The 17,736-nt window shown below is 46.3% G+C and overlaps 2 protein-coding genes across 2 annotated transcripts; one reads left to right on the top strand and one right to left on the bottom strand.

The window, feature by feature from the left end:
• Nucleotides 1-419: 419 nt before the first annotated feature.
• On the bottom strand, nucleotides 420-11,265 carry Tmem123 (transmembrane protein 123). The gene is made up of 4 exons (XM_042682737.1): nucleotides 10,881-11,265; nucleotides 3,346-3,606; nucleotides 2,993-3,140; nucleotides 420-2,688 (listed from the first exon to the last, which is right to left on the bottom strand). The coding sequence occupies exons 1-4, from the start codon at nucleotides 11,263-11,265 to the stop codon at nucleotides 2,664-2,666; spliced, it is 819 nt and encodes a 272-aa protein (XP_042538671.1). The 3' UTR covers nucleotides 420-2,663.
• A 64-nt stretch (nucleotides 11,266-11,329) lies between these two features.
• On the top strand, nucleotides 11,330-12,437 carry LOC122110239 (sporozoite surface protein 2-like). The gene is made up of 2 exons (XM_042682736.1): nucleotides 11,330-11,463; nucleotides 11,696-12,437. The coding sequence occupies exons 1-2, from the start codon at nucleotides 11,330-11,332 to the stop codon at nucleotides 12,435-12,437; spliced, it is 876 nt and encodes a 291-aa protein (XP_042538670.1).
• The last annotated feature ends 5,299 nt before the right edge of the window (nucleotides 12,438-17,736 follow it).

The following is a 17,736-nucleotide window of genomic DNA, read 5'->3' as shown; positions in this document are numbered from 1 at the left end:
AGTTTTCCCAGGCTGGAGCTGGCTGACCTTACTGCTCAGTGGGTAAGCATGGGCACTTGCCCACCTTAAAGGAACAAAACTGTAGGTTCTAGACAGGCCAGCAGGTGGCGACAAGGGTCCTGCAGCCGTCATCATTTTGCCAAGCAGTGGAAGAAAGGTGGGGGCAGTTGTAAACAAACACAGCAGTGGCTCAAATAAATGACCAGTGTGAAGATCTGACACCGTGTTATTGAAGAGATTACTGATGAGCTCAAATCTGGCAAAATTCCCAAACCTGGTGAAAGGTTTCTCATGAGAGCCAATGGAAGGATGACCTCTTTTACCTACAGGACCTGGCTTCAGTGTTCATGGGGGAAATATACCTCCACTGTGAATGCAGAGAAGGCATGAACCTCGTCTCTAAAAAACCACAACATTAAGACCTTTAAACGAGGAGCAAGTTTTATTCTAAAAATAGATCCCAGTAACAAATACCAAAAGCTGGTCACCTTAATAGAAAAGAACAGTAACAAGATTTTGCTTCAATTTTTTGTTTTGAAAATACAAAATTAAGTCATATTGTAATAAGCTACCAACTCTTATTTGTCTATTTGAATTATTCCTTTCATATATTATCCCAGATTTTTTTTAGGTGTGGATTGTTTTTATCTTCAAGTAAACATAATTAGGAAGACAATTTATGTTTAGGGCAATGTGTTCCAAAGTAACTGTTTTGCATTACTGTTTTCTTCAGTTTCTGCAGAGTAAAATAATTCACGGAAAATAACCAATCACTTATATACAGAGAAAAGTCTAAACTATATTATTTTCAACCCAAAAAGCAAGAGGACACTTTCAAGGCAAATACTGGCACTCAGTACTGTAAAAGTAGTTTTCTATCTTCAAAGTGCTAAAGCAACAAGTATTCAAGAGAAACCTGAGGCTGGTACTGAAGTACGTGAGAGGCTACACAGATACTATGCAGGGCAATGAAAGCACTGGCTGCACAACCAGCTAAACTAGTTAGACCAAGTTAGTCACAGACAACTGACTCATTTTAAGATCAGCCCGAACTATACAAGGTTTATGCCATTTCCTGCATGATCTGTAGATCAAGCCATGGTGAATAATTTTTATCATCTACACTCATCACATCAGTAAGTTGGTTATAATGCACAGCAGGTAGAAATGATCTTTTCACATCAATATCTTGCTATCTGGCATTCTCTCCAAACCAAAAGCTGATAGCATACGTTATTTTTTGTGTGTTATTTTTTTAATCTAAAGGTAGGTGTCTATTCACCAGGGCATTTTTATTCATTTTTACTTTCAGAAATTTCTTACTTACCAATTTCAGAAATTGGTAAGATTTTGGCCCTCTAGGACAGAAACGTTATCTTAGTATTTAGTGACTAAGTTTCCCCTTTTATTAAAGCTTGACCCTGAGTTTGAGTGCTAGAATATAAACTGTAAAACTGTGAAAACACTCCAACAATACACTGGCTAGCACTGGTGTTTCTATAATACTGTGCTTTTTCTCTTAACATAGTGCATCTGAAAGTACTTCCCCAATAACAAAGAAGGATAGGAGTTGTCTAGGGAGTACCCAGGTAAGCAAAGTTTCTATCTAAAATAAGAATTTACTCCAAAATATACTTAAAAAATGTTATTTCCCCATACCCAAGTAAAACTACAATGTACTAAAATGCAGGTGTATAAACTGGTGAGATCTTCTTGGTCCTGCTTTAGTAAACACAGCATTCGCCTATAATTCTGACAATCTACAGTTCTAAATATTGTTTAGGAAATCAGCTAGTTTTATTAAAAAAATGCTTTTACATTCCATTAAAATTATCTAGAAATTGAGAGTAGCTCTACATTTCCTAAAAAATTCACTAAATATAAAATTGAGACATGAATATGAAAAGCCATTTCCAGTGACAATATTTTCACAGTAGCAAATAATTTGCCAAAAGTTTTCCTATAATATATCTTACAACGGACTCTTTTAAAACACTATCATGTGTTTTGCCTAAATAACATTGAGGTTTGCCTAAAATACAGAGGAAAAAAAACCCCTAACAATGAAAGCGCAAAAATGTTAACAGAAATGCATATTGTCCAAGTGTAATTTGTGAGTCTCTAATAGAGTAAAGCAATGCATATTGTTAGGGGCTTTAGTTGAAGAATGTGTTCTGTTTTTAGATGAGCTACTGTACTATAAAAACACAGTACTGGCGCTTTCTTACATTACATGGTGTGTGGCCTTAAGGATTAGAACGTAACCATCTCGGTGTGAACAAGAAAGACAAAAAATGGCAAGGGTTGTGATAAGTGCCTGACTATAGACCAGTTGGCATCCTGCCCTCTGAGGTCATCTTTTAATTATTGGTCCCATGTGACCAGGGCCACAAAAAAAACCTCAAAAAACAAAGAAGACAGAGAGCTTGTCTTAGTATATTTGTTAAAAGTGAATCTAATCATTGTATAAATCTAATCATTGTATACATTATTTGTTACAGTAATTTAAAACCAAACCTTTAGTAATGATGAGGAATCCTCATGCATTTATGTAATACACTGCACAATGTAAGCATGGCCTCTTACACTTTTTAATTTAAAGTAATAACCAAGATCAGTTGATAGAGCTGCAGTTTTCTCCTTTCCTTCATCCACAGATTTCCTTAAATGATGGCATCATGCTCGTCACTGTAATATATAAGACATTAAAATAACTTGGTTTTGTGTTTGTATCAAAGCTACACATAATGCACAGTAATGTTGGAACAACTGCAAGATTTATCATCAAAATTAATTGTATGTAGTATACTGTAGTGGTTAAGACTGTCAAGCAGACCTGTACTTTGAACTCTACTGACTACCAGCTAGCTATCTTCCAAAAGCCACCAAAGGAGAACTGGCCTGAACTTAATGATTTTCACTATTGTAAGAGGAGGGTGATCCTGAGTCTGTACTTCTGCCAGCACAGTACAAGCAGCTATTGAAAACTTACATGGTTCTATACCGAATTCCTCTTCTTGAGTAATATATTTTACATCCAATATAAAGAATAGATAAGACTCCCAGTGTTAACACAATACCACCAACAAAGCTGCCAGTATCAAATTTTGGTCCTTTGTTTTCTTCAGAACGAACAGTTGCTGTTAACAGAGAGAAAACAAGGCAAAATAGGCATTAGTGTATTTTAATGTTATAATGAAAACTGAATTTCTGTTTAAGAACACTGCCTAAATTTCCCTTCATCCCAAGTTTCTATATTCATTTTCATAGAATACAGTGATGACCTAAATGTGCCTTAACAGCTTACTTGCAGCATAGGAAAAGCAGGACAGTGTAAATACATACTTGCCAGCGATACTGGTAAACTATTGTGGGTGGTGGTTGTTGTGGCTGTGGATATCTTGGTTACATTCTGTGCAACACTTGTTGCTCTGGGCGTAGACTTCAAGGTTGTAGAAGTCACATTTGTTGAGAGCTTTGTGGTTGCCACTTTAGGAGTTGCTGTGGATTTCACTGTGACTTGCGTCACAATGCTCGAGACCAGTGGAACTGAAGTTGTTGAATTCACAGGGTCACTTGTATGGTTGGAAGATTTGGTAGTATTCTCTGAAAAAATGTCAGGAAAATTAAAGCTGGTTATTACCGCTTAGGGAAAAACTAGGTCTTACTTATTTTAAATCATGGTCAATGAATTTCAGAGTTTCAACAATGGCAAACTACGGAATGGCTATGATGATACTTCATTTCCTCCTGAATTGAGAGAAGTTATTTATTCCTTATAAAGCACAAACTCATGCACACTCACCCCTCTGGAAGTAAAAGACAGACAGCTCCTGACTGTCTTCAGTTCTGGGAGGAACCTGACAGGGAAATTTGGAATTACAATTCCTAAGAATTTTAAGAAGCGAAGAGATGGGCTGGAGGTATGGTTCAAGTGAAATGGCACCAGACAACATGCAGACCAAGCAATCTTGAGGCCCTGAGTTCATACCCTAGTTCCAACTAAATAAAACACCACACCTTTTTATATTCATTTGTTCATCTAGGTAAATATTTACTTGACAACCGCCAATGTGTTGGAGGGCAGAGGCCACCAATATCACCTTGCCCCCCTGAGCCTTCTATGCCTGAGGCAGGCCTGGGTCACCAAGGGGGAGTTTGTTTCCACTCACTGCTACGTTTGGCATTATTCTGCACAGAAATTATACCTCACTAAACTATTCAATAAATGGAACAGTAATAACTGCAGACAGTGAAGGTAGAAGCCCCCTAAATCTTTTTTATTTTTCTTTCTTTTTTGGTTCATCATGGGTCTTGAATTCAGGGCCTGGGCACCGTCCCTGAGCTTTTTTGCTCAAGGCTAGTGATCCTCAATCTGAGCATCCTGAGTAACCAGGACCAAAAGCATGAACCACTGGTGCCCAGCTTCTAGATCTTTTTATTTATTTGTTATTAAGGTGTCTCCCAGCCAAATTTTTATATTGAAGTTCTAGCCTCCAGTATTCCATCATATGGCCTTACTTGGGGACAGAGTCTTTTCAGACATGAGGTTTCAGCAAGCTATACTTCATGATGGTACCCTTATGAAAAGGGAATATTTATCCATAAAGAACAAATACCACAGGGCTGGGAAGGTGGCTCAGTGGTAGAGTGCTTGCCTCACATGCATAAGGCCCTGGGTTCTATTCCTCAGCACCACATAAGGAGAAAAAGCCAGAAGTGGCACTGTGGCTCAAATGGTAGAGCACTACCCTTGAGCTGAAGAGTGCCCAGGCCCAGAGGTCCCACAACTGGCCAAAAAACCAAAACAAAACAAAACACAAAACAAGACCAAATAGCAGGTGAAGACAAAGGCCAAGACCGTGGAGATACTTGTGTAAGTCAGTATTCCCCCGAGTCAGCAAGCAGGCCACAATGGGCTGGGCCACACCACTCAGGAGGAAGCAGCCATGCTGACACCTTGTCTCCCATTCTGGCCTCCAGAGCTATGGGATGAGAAACTCTTCTTTAGGCCACCCACCGAGTTTGCAGTGCATTGTTCAGGTGGTTGTAGAAAATGGGTACAAAGGGGCTAGGAAGGTGACTTAGTCGTAGAGCGCTTGCCTCGCATGCATAAGGCCCTGGGTTCGATTCCTCAGCACCACATAAGCAAAAAGAAAAAAGCCGGAAGTGGCGCTGTGGCTCAAGTGGTAGAGCGCTAGCCTTGAGCTGAAGAGCTGAGGGACAGCGCCCAGGCCCAGAGTTCAGGCCCCACGACCGGACCCCCCCCCCCAAAAAAAAAGAAAATGGATACAAAAATGTAACTGTAAGACTAGCACGAATGATTGTGCTGACCTTTAACAGCTCACCAAAATGAATTTTTAGAACACCTGTCAGACAACATCTGTTAACTATCACTGAGGTCCTCTGTAGACTCCAGAAATGTGAGGCTGATCTGATTCCTGCTTTTATTATCTGACACCACAGGAAAAAAGAACACTGTAACAACAGCAGCCAGTGCACAGCCACAACAGACAGGGGCACAGTAACACTTCTCCATTTGTTCTGTGGCAAAACTACTGCCTTGTTCCTTTAGGGTCTACTGAATTCCACCAGACTGTAGATGTTTTCTAGGTCTACTGTGTACGTGGCGCTAGGTTTCTGTCAGTTCACCCATGTACTTGCTGGTTACTGTGGACAAGTTGCTTGCCTGCTCTAAGACGCTTCTTTATCTCTAAGGTATTGGGGCATGACTGGGTGGGGCATTGAGCCACTAAGATGACTGCTATTGTGGACACAACAGCCAGGAAGAACGGCCTCAACCCTAGCCAGCCATCTTCCTCTTCCAGCAAGGCCAAGGGAACTAGGAAGAACCAGATAAAGCACTAGGTCTGGATTAGTGCCAACTATTTTAGTGTAAATACTGCTACTTTGAAGTAACTTTTCTTATTCTTATAAACAAGTTCCCAAATTCCTAAGGTCCATTTTCCCCCTTTAAATAAGGCACCAAACACACCTAAACCAAGCTGGAGTACACATCCCAAATCTGAAATCTGAAAGTTATTTTTAAATAGTGGTTTTCAATTTCCTCTTATAAGTTGTCAAAAATAGAGCTATTTTAGACACGGACCATAAACTGCCAGTGTTATTTTGAGAATATGCTACTAAGCTTGGTTAGTAGTTTGATACTACTATGATACTAAGCTTGGTTAGTAGTTTGAATAAATTATGGAATAGCTACTTTTATGTGGGATTCTGAATTTTTTTTTTTGTGCCCATTCTGGGGTTTGAAATTTGGGCTTTAAAATCTGGTTGTTCTATCACTTGTGCCACACTCACGTCTAGCCTGGTTTTTTTGCTGGTGATTTTGGGAGATGGGATTTTGGAGATGAAGATTAGGTAGATTTTTCTGCATGAGCTGGCTTTGAACTATGATCCTCTAGATCTCAGTCTCCTGATAACTAGAATTACAAGTCACTGGTGCCTGGCTGGGAACTTTAAAAAATGAAACACAAAAACTCTGAAAATTTCTTTTATATAATGTTTTACAACCTTAACGAAATCCCAGAAGTGCTCATTATTTACAAAGCAAATAGACCTTTACTCATTGCACTGTCAGCAGACTCATTCTAAAAATTGCTTAATTTCAATTACCTTTAAAGGTCCAAAATACATGTGAAAATCTAGATCATATATACCCTCTCACCCCAACCCTCCTTTTCTTTTTCTGGTCCTGGGGCTTGAACTGGGTATCTGGGTGCTATCCCTGATCTCTTTTTGCTTAAGGGAGTGATCTACCACTTTAGTCATAGCTCTACTTTTGGTTTTTTGGTGGTTAATTGGAGATAACAGTTTCACTGACTTTCTTGCCCAGGATGGCTTTGAATCGCAATCCTAAAATCTTAGCCTCCTGAGTAGCTAGGATTACAGGTTCAAGCCAATATCTGGTTTAGATAAAAAATAAGAACAAAAAACCAACTACAAAAATCTAGATCCATTTAAAAAAGTGAAATCTGGGGTTTTTACGAGAGGATCATTGGGGCTGGGAATGTGTCTTGGTGTAGAGTGCTTGCCTAGTATACGTGAAGCCCTGGGTTCCATTCCCCAGTACCACATACACAGAAAAGGCAGGAAATGGTGCTGTGGCTCAAGTGCTAGAGTGCTACCCTTGAGCAAAAGAAGCTTAGAAACAGTACTGGAGGAGGGGGGTTATCCACTGACTTTTGGGAAAGAGGAAGGGAGGGCTGGAGATTAAGCTGTATAAAACTTGTCGGGGCTGGGAAGGTGGCTCAGTGGTAGAGTGCTTGCCTTGCATGCATGAGGCCCTGGGTTCAATTCTTCAGCACCACATAAGCAGAAAAAGCCGGAAGTGGAGCTGTGACTCTAGTGGTAGAGTGCTAGCCTTGAGCTGAAGAGCCACAGGACAGTGCCCAGGCCCAGAGTTCAGGCCTCACGACCAAAAAAAAAAACCAAAACAAAAAAAACTTGTCAACAGAGTTGATGAGCTGCTTACCATAAAGCAGTAAACATAATTAAATGCTTGCCTTAAGTTCTGTGAGCCATTGTGGGAAGCTGGCTAACTTTAGGAGGGCGTGGGAACTCCTGGGAGGAGCAAGCCTTGCCACTGGCGCTGGAACTGAGCGCAGTGCCATGGGCTGAATTCTTAATTTGTGGGAAAGACACTAATTCCAGGTGGATAGTATCAGAATTGGCCTGAATTATAGACCAGCTGGGAAAATTTTTCCAGATCTTGTGTTAGCTGGCTATTCATTATAAGAACTACACTTGTATTTTTCTTCCCTCCCTCCCTTCCTCCAAGACTGGGACTCTAACTTGGTATTTGATGCTTTCACTCATTGGCTAGTGCTCTACCACCTGAGCCTTGCCTCCAACTCCTATATTTGCATTGTATCCTACTAAAGTGCCAAACAATGTTGTGAAAATATAATCATTTCTGCCATAATGTCAGATGTTCAAGGTAACAGTAAGGATGCCCATACCCAAACCCTTTGGAGACAGATAGTCCCTTTTCCCACAAGCCCTTTGGAGACAGACAGTCCCTTTTCCCACACCTTTCTGTTGCCTTGTCTGCCCAGCAGGTTCACCACCCACCTTTCTCCTTGCCTGAGAATCATTTTTTGTGGGTTTAACTTCCTCTGCCTGACCTGCAGGCCACCTATACAAGCTGCTGTCTGCCCTGAGAAGTGATACTTACAGCTAAAGGCCAAGAGTGGTCACCAATGCCTCTAATTTCGGCCTCTCTACTCCCTATACTACTAACCACTGCCAGCCAGGAATCACATTCTTGTTTAAGCACTGCTGGTCTCAAATGAGCTCCCAAGTGGAGCCATTGCCACAGTGACTCTGGGAGGCTTGCAGATGATGGCACACAAGTTGAGTAGCTTGCTTGGGTCACCCTCGTCAGCAAGTAGAGGACCTGTTTGAACTTGGGCAGTTTGGCCCCAAAGTCCCCACACTGGGTCACCATCGTCCTGTCAGTCACCAGGAGTAGCAGTACCACAAGGTCAAAAGTCCCTGGTTGGGATGGGTGAGCTAACTTTTAACATGTTTCTAGCTGTGAGAAACTTCAGCTACAACAAAGTTACCACAGACATGCTCCAGATGACTCCTGGTATTTCATAAGCCTGAGGCTGGGATTGTCCAAAATCTTTTGATGCTCCATGTCCAACAAATCTGCACAGGAATACTACCAGAGTGTGTTCCTATCTTAAACCCACACAGGAGCATAAAACACTCAGAGCTAACAACATGCTTGAAGCCTTGGGTGGGCTGTGCAGCCCATGCTGTCACGCAGTGACAGGACTTAAGGCCTAAATGCAGACAATAAGTACGCAGTAATGTGCAGCTGCACATACGAATCTGGTCATTAACAAGATCAACGCACCACAATAAAGGGAGATTCGGTCAGCAAAATAGCCATCTGCTCAAATGTCAGCACAAAGAATTCCCCAGAGATGACAACTGTACAGTGTAGTATCCTAGTGAATGATTTTAATTCATTGTAAAAGGTACTAGATAATATTTTTCCCTATAAGACAAAGGAAAAATGCACACTAAAGATACGTATGTATGTTACGTTTTGTAGAAATGGTATCAGATTCAAGGGCAATAACAGAAGCAGCAAGAAAATATATTTGCTGCAGGCCAGTCACTTAAGTGCATTTCGTATTTCTGCAAGATTTCCCACGAAGTGCAAAGCATGGGCAGCAGTTCACTCTACAAGCTATCCGTGAGAAACTGCCTAGCCTCAGCCACACTCACCGACTCTGCTGAGACAAGACAGCCCTGACTCTGCCGGCCAGGGTTTGATCACTAGACTTTTCATTTAGAATTTTATACTTCATTGATGAAACCCCACCTGAATGCTAGAGTCCACTACAGGGTACTACCCACACATACTGACTGGTTATTGGCATCTTCATGGCACTAGAGTGACCATTGACAAACCTGTGCACACCTGATCACAAATGTTGATGGCCAAACAAGGGATTCATGGATTCAAAGTCAAAATTAAAAAATCAGAGTCACAGTTTTTAGGATGCTTTTTTTTTTTTCCTGTTGTATATCAGTGTTGGGGATTAACCTCAGAGTCTCCTAGATGCTAAGCACGAACTCTTCACTTAAACTTTTAAAATGATATGTCGACTCACCATACCTTGCAATGACACAGTCTCACTAGGATGGAGAACAGTTGCTGGCTTTTTTGAGAAGTCTGCTGTGGCACTTTCAGTCTGGTTTCAAGGTGACATAACTAACACAAATGCATGCAGCTCAGCTGCTGATGCTAGCTCAGAAATCAGGGCTGTGTTACATTGGGGCATTTCCAGTTTCCAAAGAGCATTAACCTTTAGTGACATATTCCTAAACTGAACATGGTGTGTTAAAATAGGACAAAAAAAAAAAATCTGTGCTACTAGGTCAAAAGAAAGAAAAGTGAGGGCACTCCTACTTGCCTCCTCTAGTCGGTATCATATCCCATAAACATCGGTATGAAACTGACGCCGAGGTATGACAAGATGATTTTACTGATCAATCTTTTCTTAGATGATCTCAAGTCCAGTTAGTTACAGGTGCAAGGCCTTTCAAACCAATACAGCAAAATGTATGCACCCAGATTATTCCAGCAAAGGCAGGTGCTGGGCCAGAACCATCTGGCTAAGTGAAGTAACCTGTTATCTCCCGGTAGATAAATCTAATCAACGGCCCAACACAGCAGCACGTGTGGATGGCAGTGAACTCCTTCCTCACTCAAGGCAACTGACGGGCTCCATTTCTACAGGAGGTGTCGGAGGAAAACAGGTTCCTGACCTCATCCACAAAGTTCTCAAAGTCTGCAAGGGCCCAGCCAGGAAGCCCACTCTCCTCCGCGGCAGGAAAACGTCCACGTCGGCGGTTCCGACCCGGCCCCGGGCTCCCGACCCCGGGTGGCGGCTGCGAGGGCCCCGAGGGCGGCGACCGCGGGCCTCACCGGGCGCCCCCCTCCGGAGCCCGGGTCTAACGGGCGCGCGGGGGGCCCGGCGAGGCCCCGGGGCCCCCGAGCGGTCGCCCTGCCGGGCAGACCCTGGCCGCCGGAACCGGAGCCGCCTTTCCCCTCTCACCCGCCGGCCGCCCCGCGCGCCTCGCACGCAACAGGTGACGGGCCCGCGCCCGGCCCGCCGCGCCCGCGCGCTCAGCTCCGCCCGGGGCAGGCGGGGACCCCAGCCTCCGGCTCCCCCAGCCTCCGGCTCCCCCAGCCTCCGGCTCCCCCAGCCTCCGGCTCCCCGAGTCCTGCCCGGCCGCCCCCCCCCACGCCCCGTCGGCCCGCGCCCCAGGACAGCCGCCTCGAACTTTCCACACGACGGCGCAACTCGGGGGGCCCCCTCCCCGGCCCGCCGCCTTACCCGCGGGGTCGACGGCGTCCACGGCCGCCCCCAGCAGCGCCAGCAGCGCCCCCAGGAGCAGCGCGGCCCGAGCCCCGCGCGCGCCGAGCCCCATTGTTCCGGACAAGACGCGGCCCCGGGAGTCCTCGGCCGCGACGGGTAAGGCCGCTCTGCGCACGCCAGCCGCCCGCGTCCGCTTCCGCCGCGCGACTCCGGGCCCGGGCCCCCAATGACCAAATAGGGCGCCGAGCGCTGTCGAGGGGGCGTGGCGGGAGCGCGGGGCGGGGCCAGGGCGAGGAGGGGCGGGGCGAGGGGGCGGAGTCGAGCCTCTGAGCGGGGGCGAACAGTCGGCCTGGGCTTTGGAGGGTGTGGCTATGCGGGGGGCGGGCCTGAGCTGGATGGACATAACTACAGGGCAGGGTCGAGGGAGTGGGCGTGGTCATCTGGGGCGGGATGGTGGGCGGGGCGACATGCGGCTCAAAGAGCTGCGCCGAAGGGCGGCGTGGCGGGAGTCCCGGTCGCGGCGTTCGGCTGCGGGCTCCTCACGGCCCCGAGCTGTCTCCTTTTTTTTTCCCCGAAGGGCGGTGTACTGTCCCGGAAGAAAGTGAGTGTCGCCCCCTCTGGAGTCTGAGTTCACTTCCCGGGCTGTGGGGCCGCGGAGGAGGTTTTGGAGCGGGGGCCGGGGGCACGAGGCTGAGGGAAAGTCGAGGCAGGCCTCTGAAGGCCGGTACCTGACGGGTGGGGTTCCCTCCGCGCCGTCCTGGGCGGCCTGACACCAGTCTGGGCACAGGGTCGGAAACTTCAGAGGTGAGGCATCCGCCCTCGCCGAGCCCCAGCTGGGGCGGCTTTGGACTGGGGGACGCCCGGCCCAGAGACTTGGCGGGGGCCCGGGAGCCCCTCCAACCCGGGACCCTGTCAGACCCGGGACCCTGTCAGACCGGGACCCTGTCAGACCCGGAGCCCTGTCAGACCCGGGACCCTGTCAGACCGGGACCCTGTCAGACCCGGAACCCTGTCAGACCCGGAACCCTGTCAGACCCGGGACCCTGTCAGACCCGGAGCCCTGTCAGACCCGGAACCCTGTCAGACCCGGAGCCCTGTCAGACCCGGGACCCTGTCAGACCCGGAGCCCTGTCAGACCCGGAGCCCTGTCAGACCCGGAGCCCTGTCAGACCCGGAGCCCTGTCAGACCCGGGACCCTGTCAGACCCGGAGCCCTGTCAGACCCGGAGCCCCTCCGACCCGGGACCCTGTCAGACCCGGAGCCCTGTCAGACCCGGAGCCCTGTCAGACCGGGACCCTGTCAGACCCGGGACCCTGTCAGACCCGGGACCCTGTCAGACCCGGGACCCTGTCAGACCCGGAGCCCTGTCAGACCCGGAACCCCTCCGACCCGGAGCCCTGTCAGACCCGGGACCCTGTCAGACCCGGAGCCCCTCAGACCCGAGCCCCACTCCCACGCTTGAGCCTCTCCCCTGGACGCCTGCAACCTGGTATGGAAGGACCTGTTGGTTGTAAACTGTTTTTGAGTAAATCCTCAGCATTTGGAGCCAGTGCTGCTCCCCAAGTCTGCATTTAGAGCCCTCTCAGGACCCTGAAGTTGACTCGTGGCTGATTCAGGATGGCACAGACTGAGGCCTGGTTGGTGGTGCAAGACTGGAGGATGGGGATGATGTTGTGCCAGTCCTGGGACTTGAACTCAGGGTCTGGGAGCTGTCCCTTAGCTTTTTCTCTCAAGCCTAGCTCTACCACGTGAGCCACAGCTCCACTTCTGTGTATTTGTGTGTTTGCTGGTTAATTGGAAATAAGAACCTCATGGATTTTCTTCCCTGGGTTGGCTTTGAACTGCAATCCTCAGATCCCAGCCTCCTGATGTAGGGCATTTTACAGCTGGTAAATTCCCACGTCACACAACTTTGGCACCTGTCCCAGATTTTATTACATAAAGGTGGTGTAGCAATTACACTCTCAAAACTCTATTATGCAAAATAATACTTTGTGATCTTAGGGAAATCTTAATCAGAATAGATGTGATAGGTCATAAAGATTGACCAGGGTAATCTATTCCACATTTACAAAGGCTTCTCTACCTGAGAATTTAGTCAGACTGCAAAATATTTTTCAGTGTCCATCCCAGGCAAAAAGGAAGCAATAACCATTTAGATTTGTGTTGCTCTTTCTCTTGGAAACATCTGGAGGTTTGAGAATCTGGGGTAGAGTAGAAAGTGTTTCCAGATGGCAAATGGGAAAGTGCCACCTGTAGTCTGTGTGTTTGTCTGCACTCCCACTCCCCAATCTGAATTTTGTGAAGCCTAAAGAGGTGGGGCCTTTGAGAGATCCTGAGGCAGAGCTCTCCCCAGTGGGCATGGTGACCTGGTAAACAGGCCTGAGGGAATTTGCTGGCCCCTTCAGCCATGTTAAGAACACAGAGCCGGGTACTGGTGGCTCATGCCTGGAATCCTAACTACTCAGGAGGCTGAGATCTGAAGATCACAGTTCAAAGCCAGCCTAGACAGGAAAGTCTTGTGAGACACATCTCCAATAAATGACTAGAAAACTGGAAGTGGTGCTGTGGCTCAAGTGGTAGAGTGCTTCCCTTGAGCTGAAGAGCACAGGGACAGCGCCCAGGCCTAGAGTTCAAGCCCCACGACTGCAAAAAAAAAAACAAACCCAAAACCAAAAACACAAACACACACACAGAAAGAAGGGTCAGTCTATGTTCTTGCTAGATTATATATCTTCTGTGATTTATAGATTACACGGTCTGAAGTTGTTATTGCAGCAAGAATAAACCAAGGCAATATGAACCCCAAAATGTCTACCATTTACCCTGTGACTGACCTCCATGGAGACACTAACACCACGGTGTGAGTGGGATGACCTCCTGGGAACCTCATCCCGCCATCTACACTTCCAAACTTGCCAGGACCTTTCATGCCTCTGGCCTTTGTTCTTGTTCTTCTTGTGAAAGAAATGTGAACATTGTCAGAATCAAAACAGTCACTTGCTGCCATGTCCACTGCTGCAAGCTACCTGAAAGGGGAATGGCATAGCAGGAGAAAGTAAAACACAAAGCCAATCTCGGGAATCAAAGTGGGGATACCAGGGGGCACTCGTCTCAGAGGATAAAGGCCCCTAGTTCATCTCCCAAGCAGTTTCTATTGTCCATCATGATGTAGTGATGAGTAAGTAAATTTCCTCTCTGACACAACGTGGACATCATTCTAGTAGAAAAGTAACCCTGAGCCCAGTAAGCTCTTAAGCTAACATCCTTGAGTGAGCTAGCTACTTTCTTGTCTTGGTCTGGGAGAAGGGCTAGGGAGCCAAGCTGAGCATAAACTCTTACGCTAACATTCTTGAGCAAACTAGCTATCTTGGTTTGAGAGAGGGGTCAGGGATAGGGGCCAGGGCCACTGACCTCTGCCTAAGCGACCCCTGACACTTAGGCATCCCTGGCGTGGTGTTGTCTGTAGCCAAGTGTGTCTTCAGCCTTGCTTAGGTGGATCAGTGGCCACCAACAACTTGAGTCAACCCACTACCAGAGTAAGTAAATGAAGCTTGCAGGTTACAAAGGAAGGATTTGTATTAACAGTTACCTGATAGCAGCTCACATAAGACTGCCAGAGCCTGCACACACGCCACACAAGCTTACATACCCTTAACCCAGAGATGCTCCCAAGCTCTGCCTCCAGAGTAGCTGGAATTACAGGTGAGAGCCACTGCATCCGATCTTTCACCTCACCTTCCACTCTCTTTGCTGTTTCCTCAGCTCTATCTCCTTGCCATGCTCTAGATACGCCAAGTCATTTCCATCCCAGAGCCTTTGTACTTGCTGCCTTTAACACCATGCAGGTCTTTGCTCTTTGAAAAAGCCTTTCTCTCTCCCTCCCCACTCCCTCTCCTTTCTCTCCTTGGTGCCAGGTTTTCTCCCTCTCCTACTCTGTCTTTTTTTTTTTTTTGGTGGGTCTTGAGGCTTAAACACTGGGCCTGGGCACTGTCCCTCAGCTCTTCAGCTCAAGGCTAGCTCTGTACCACTTGAGTCACAGCGCCACTTCCAGTTTTTCTTGTGGTTTATTGGAGATAAGAGTCTTATGGACTTTCTTGCCTGGGCTGGCTTTGAATCGTGATCCTCAGATCTCAGTCTCCTGAGTGGCTAGGATTACAAGTGTGAGCCACTGGTGCCCGGCTGCCCATGCTGACTTTGAATTATGATTCACCGCTATCAGATGTAGGGCTTGGTACTTTCTAGCCAGGTACTCCACTGCTTGAACTATGTCCCCAGCCCTTTTATGTTTTTTTTTGGGGGGGGGGTCCGGTCATGGGGCCTGAACTCTGGGCCTGGGCGCTGTCCCTCAGCTTTTCAGCTCAAGGCTAGCACTCTACCACTTGAGCCACAGAGCCACTTCCGGATTTTTTCTTTTTGTTTATGTGGTGCTGAGGAATCGAACCCAGGGCCTCATGCACGCAAGGCAAGCGCTCTACCACTGAGCCACCTTCCCAGCCCCCCCTTTTATGTTGTAGTTATTTTTGGATAGGGTCTTATGCTTTTTGCCTAGGCTATCCTTGGACTGCCTTGGCCTTCTGCATAGTTGGAATCACAGATATATGCTACCATATCTGGCTTGTTTGTTGAAATATGTGGTCTTGCTAATGTTTTGCCCACTCTCCTCCTAATCTTTATCCCTGAGTGAGGGTTACAGATGTAAGCCACTTTTACTTCTACAAGATGAAAAGTATTACTGGCATGAATGGTGGTTTTGGCTTTATACAATGTGAATGAATATGTTTTAACACTACTCAGCTCCCTAAAATAACAATACATTTGATATAGGATAAAGGATAAAAATTGAGTTGGTTTCCACATAGGAATAGCAAGAACTGTTTCTGTTACCATGGTACAAAAGATAGGGATTTCATGTTTTCTCAGAGAAACTTGCTTAAAACCCACAGTAAATGTTTATTCATTGAGAAACAGATGACAGAAGAAAGCTTCTAAGGCTTGCTGTCCATGGTAATTATCATCTAGCTATTAGTAAATCAGACTTTGTGATGAATCAATATTTGCATGAAAAAAGAATCAGAGCCCGTCTGGCTTTGAGACTGAGAGGTTACAAATTATGGAAGCTGTGGAAAGACAGAACAGTGTCCATTGGTCTTGGGCCAACTCCAGTGTCGCCAAGTTCCTGTCAATCCCCGTTTTAGCAGATTGACAGCTCACTGTACCCTGTGATTAAGCCTCTCCAGTGAGAGCCGACTGGGAGCTTTCCTTCCTGCATGCTGCTGCTCCCCTTCCTCCTCCTCCTCCTCTGCCTTCCCCTTCTCACTTTAAGTGCCAACTCTGGCCTGTGTGAAGGTAATTAATGAAAAGAATTGACTGGGTACCTATTTTGCATTCAATGGTATTTGGTATTCTAGATGCAAATGAGTAAAAATAAAAGTAATGAGCAAAAATATAAAATAAGCAAAGAACAACGAACCCCATGCACATATGGATTTTCTTCTTGAAAGTAGTAGGTCAGAGAAGAAAGAGTTCTAGATGGAGAGAGGGTCATTTTTTTCAGCCCTGGGAATTGAACTCATGGCTTGGCACTCTTTAGGTCAGACACTCTATCCATAAGCCATCCTTCCAGTCCCTAACTTGGCCTTGTTATTTTTGGAGGAGATAGGGCTTTTTCATGCGTAGGCTGGCCTGGGATGCGCTCCCCCTGCTTCTCTGTGTAATAGGCATGGGCCATTGTGTTTCCCCTGTAGCTCAGATGACAGTGTGTGTCATAAACCCAGTCATTGGTTGAGATGGAATCTTGTGAGCTATGCTCTCAAATCTTGACCTCCGAATCTTAGCCTCCCAGGTGCTAGGATTACAGGATTGAGCCCGTGTCTAGCTGGATATGGGGCTAGGCCTAGCAGGTGAGACTTGATCCCCAGCACTGAGGATGTGTCGTAGGGGAGCTGTGCTTGCATCCAGAGTTTGATGGATTCCAGATGGTGAGGAGGAGCTCTCTCTGTGTTAGTTCTAGACAGGATTATATTGGCTACAAGGTCTATAAAAAGGCTGAGCTCACAGAGCTGCCCCAAAGGTCTTTCCTTTGTTAGTTCTCAGGTTGCTTCTGAACATCTACATTGCTCTTGTTTTTTCTCTGTAGGATTGCTGGTGAATCTTTGCTGTGTAAAGTCTCTGCCACCTAGCCCATCCTTTACTCTTGTTATTTCTTCTGTTTCATGCATGGAGTTCATTGTAAGCCCTCGGCATTGCTCCTTGCTGCTCTGAACACAAATACTTGTCACAGCAAAGGCTTTGGCTGGGACTGTAACTCAGAGGTAGAGTATTTGCCTTATGTACTTGCCCAAAGCCCTAGGTTTGATCCCATATTATTTCAAAAGATATGTAGCAAAGCTTTCACTCATGATATAAAAACTGACAAAATATACAAAAATCTCATGTAGAGAAGGTTTTAGAGAAGAAAATAAAGTATTACCCATGTCTTATACGGAGGACAAGGGGATAGGCCTACCGTATAAATGGCAGTTTCAGCTGAAGACCACCTAGAAAGTTATGTTGTGCCAAGAAAACACAGCAATGTGTTAAAAGCAGTTGGTGGCACTTTAGGATAGATGGTTGGGGAAAAGCCTTCCAGAGCAGGTTAGCTTTCTATAAGAAGCTACGTGAAACCCAGGGGAAGTGAAAACCAGGGGAAGTATGCTTCACCAGCAGAGTGTGTTGGGGAAGCCTAGAGGAAGCCTGCGTGAGTGGGGCAGTAAGGGAAAGGGGAAGTGGGAACTTTTTGGTGAGAAGCTTAGGTTCTTTTGGAAAAAAAAGAATAGGAATAGTAGTAGATAGAACACCTGCTTAGCATGTGCAAGTCCCAACTTCCATCTCT

The sequence above is a fragment of the Dipodomys spectabilis genome, unplaced genomic scaffold, assembly GCF_019054845.1.
Source record: "Dipodomys spectabilis isolate Male_0828 unplaced genomic scaffold, ASM1905484v1 ptg000076l, whole genome shotgun sequence".
NCBI classification, from domain to species: domain Eukaryota; kingdom Metazoa; phylum Chordata; class Mammalia; order Rodentia; family Heteromyidae; genus Dipodomys; species Dipodomys spectabilis.
This window is presented reverse-complemented; position numbering and strand designations above follow the sequence as displayed.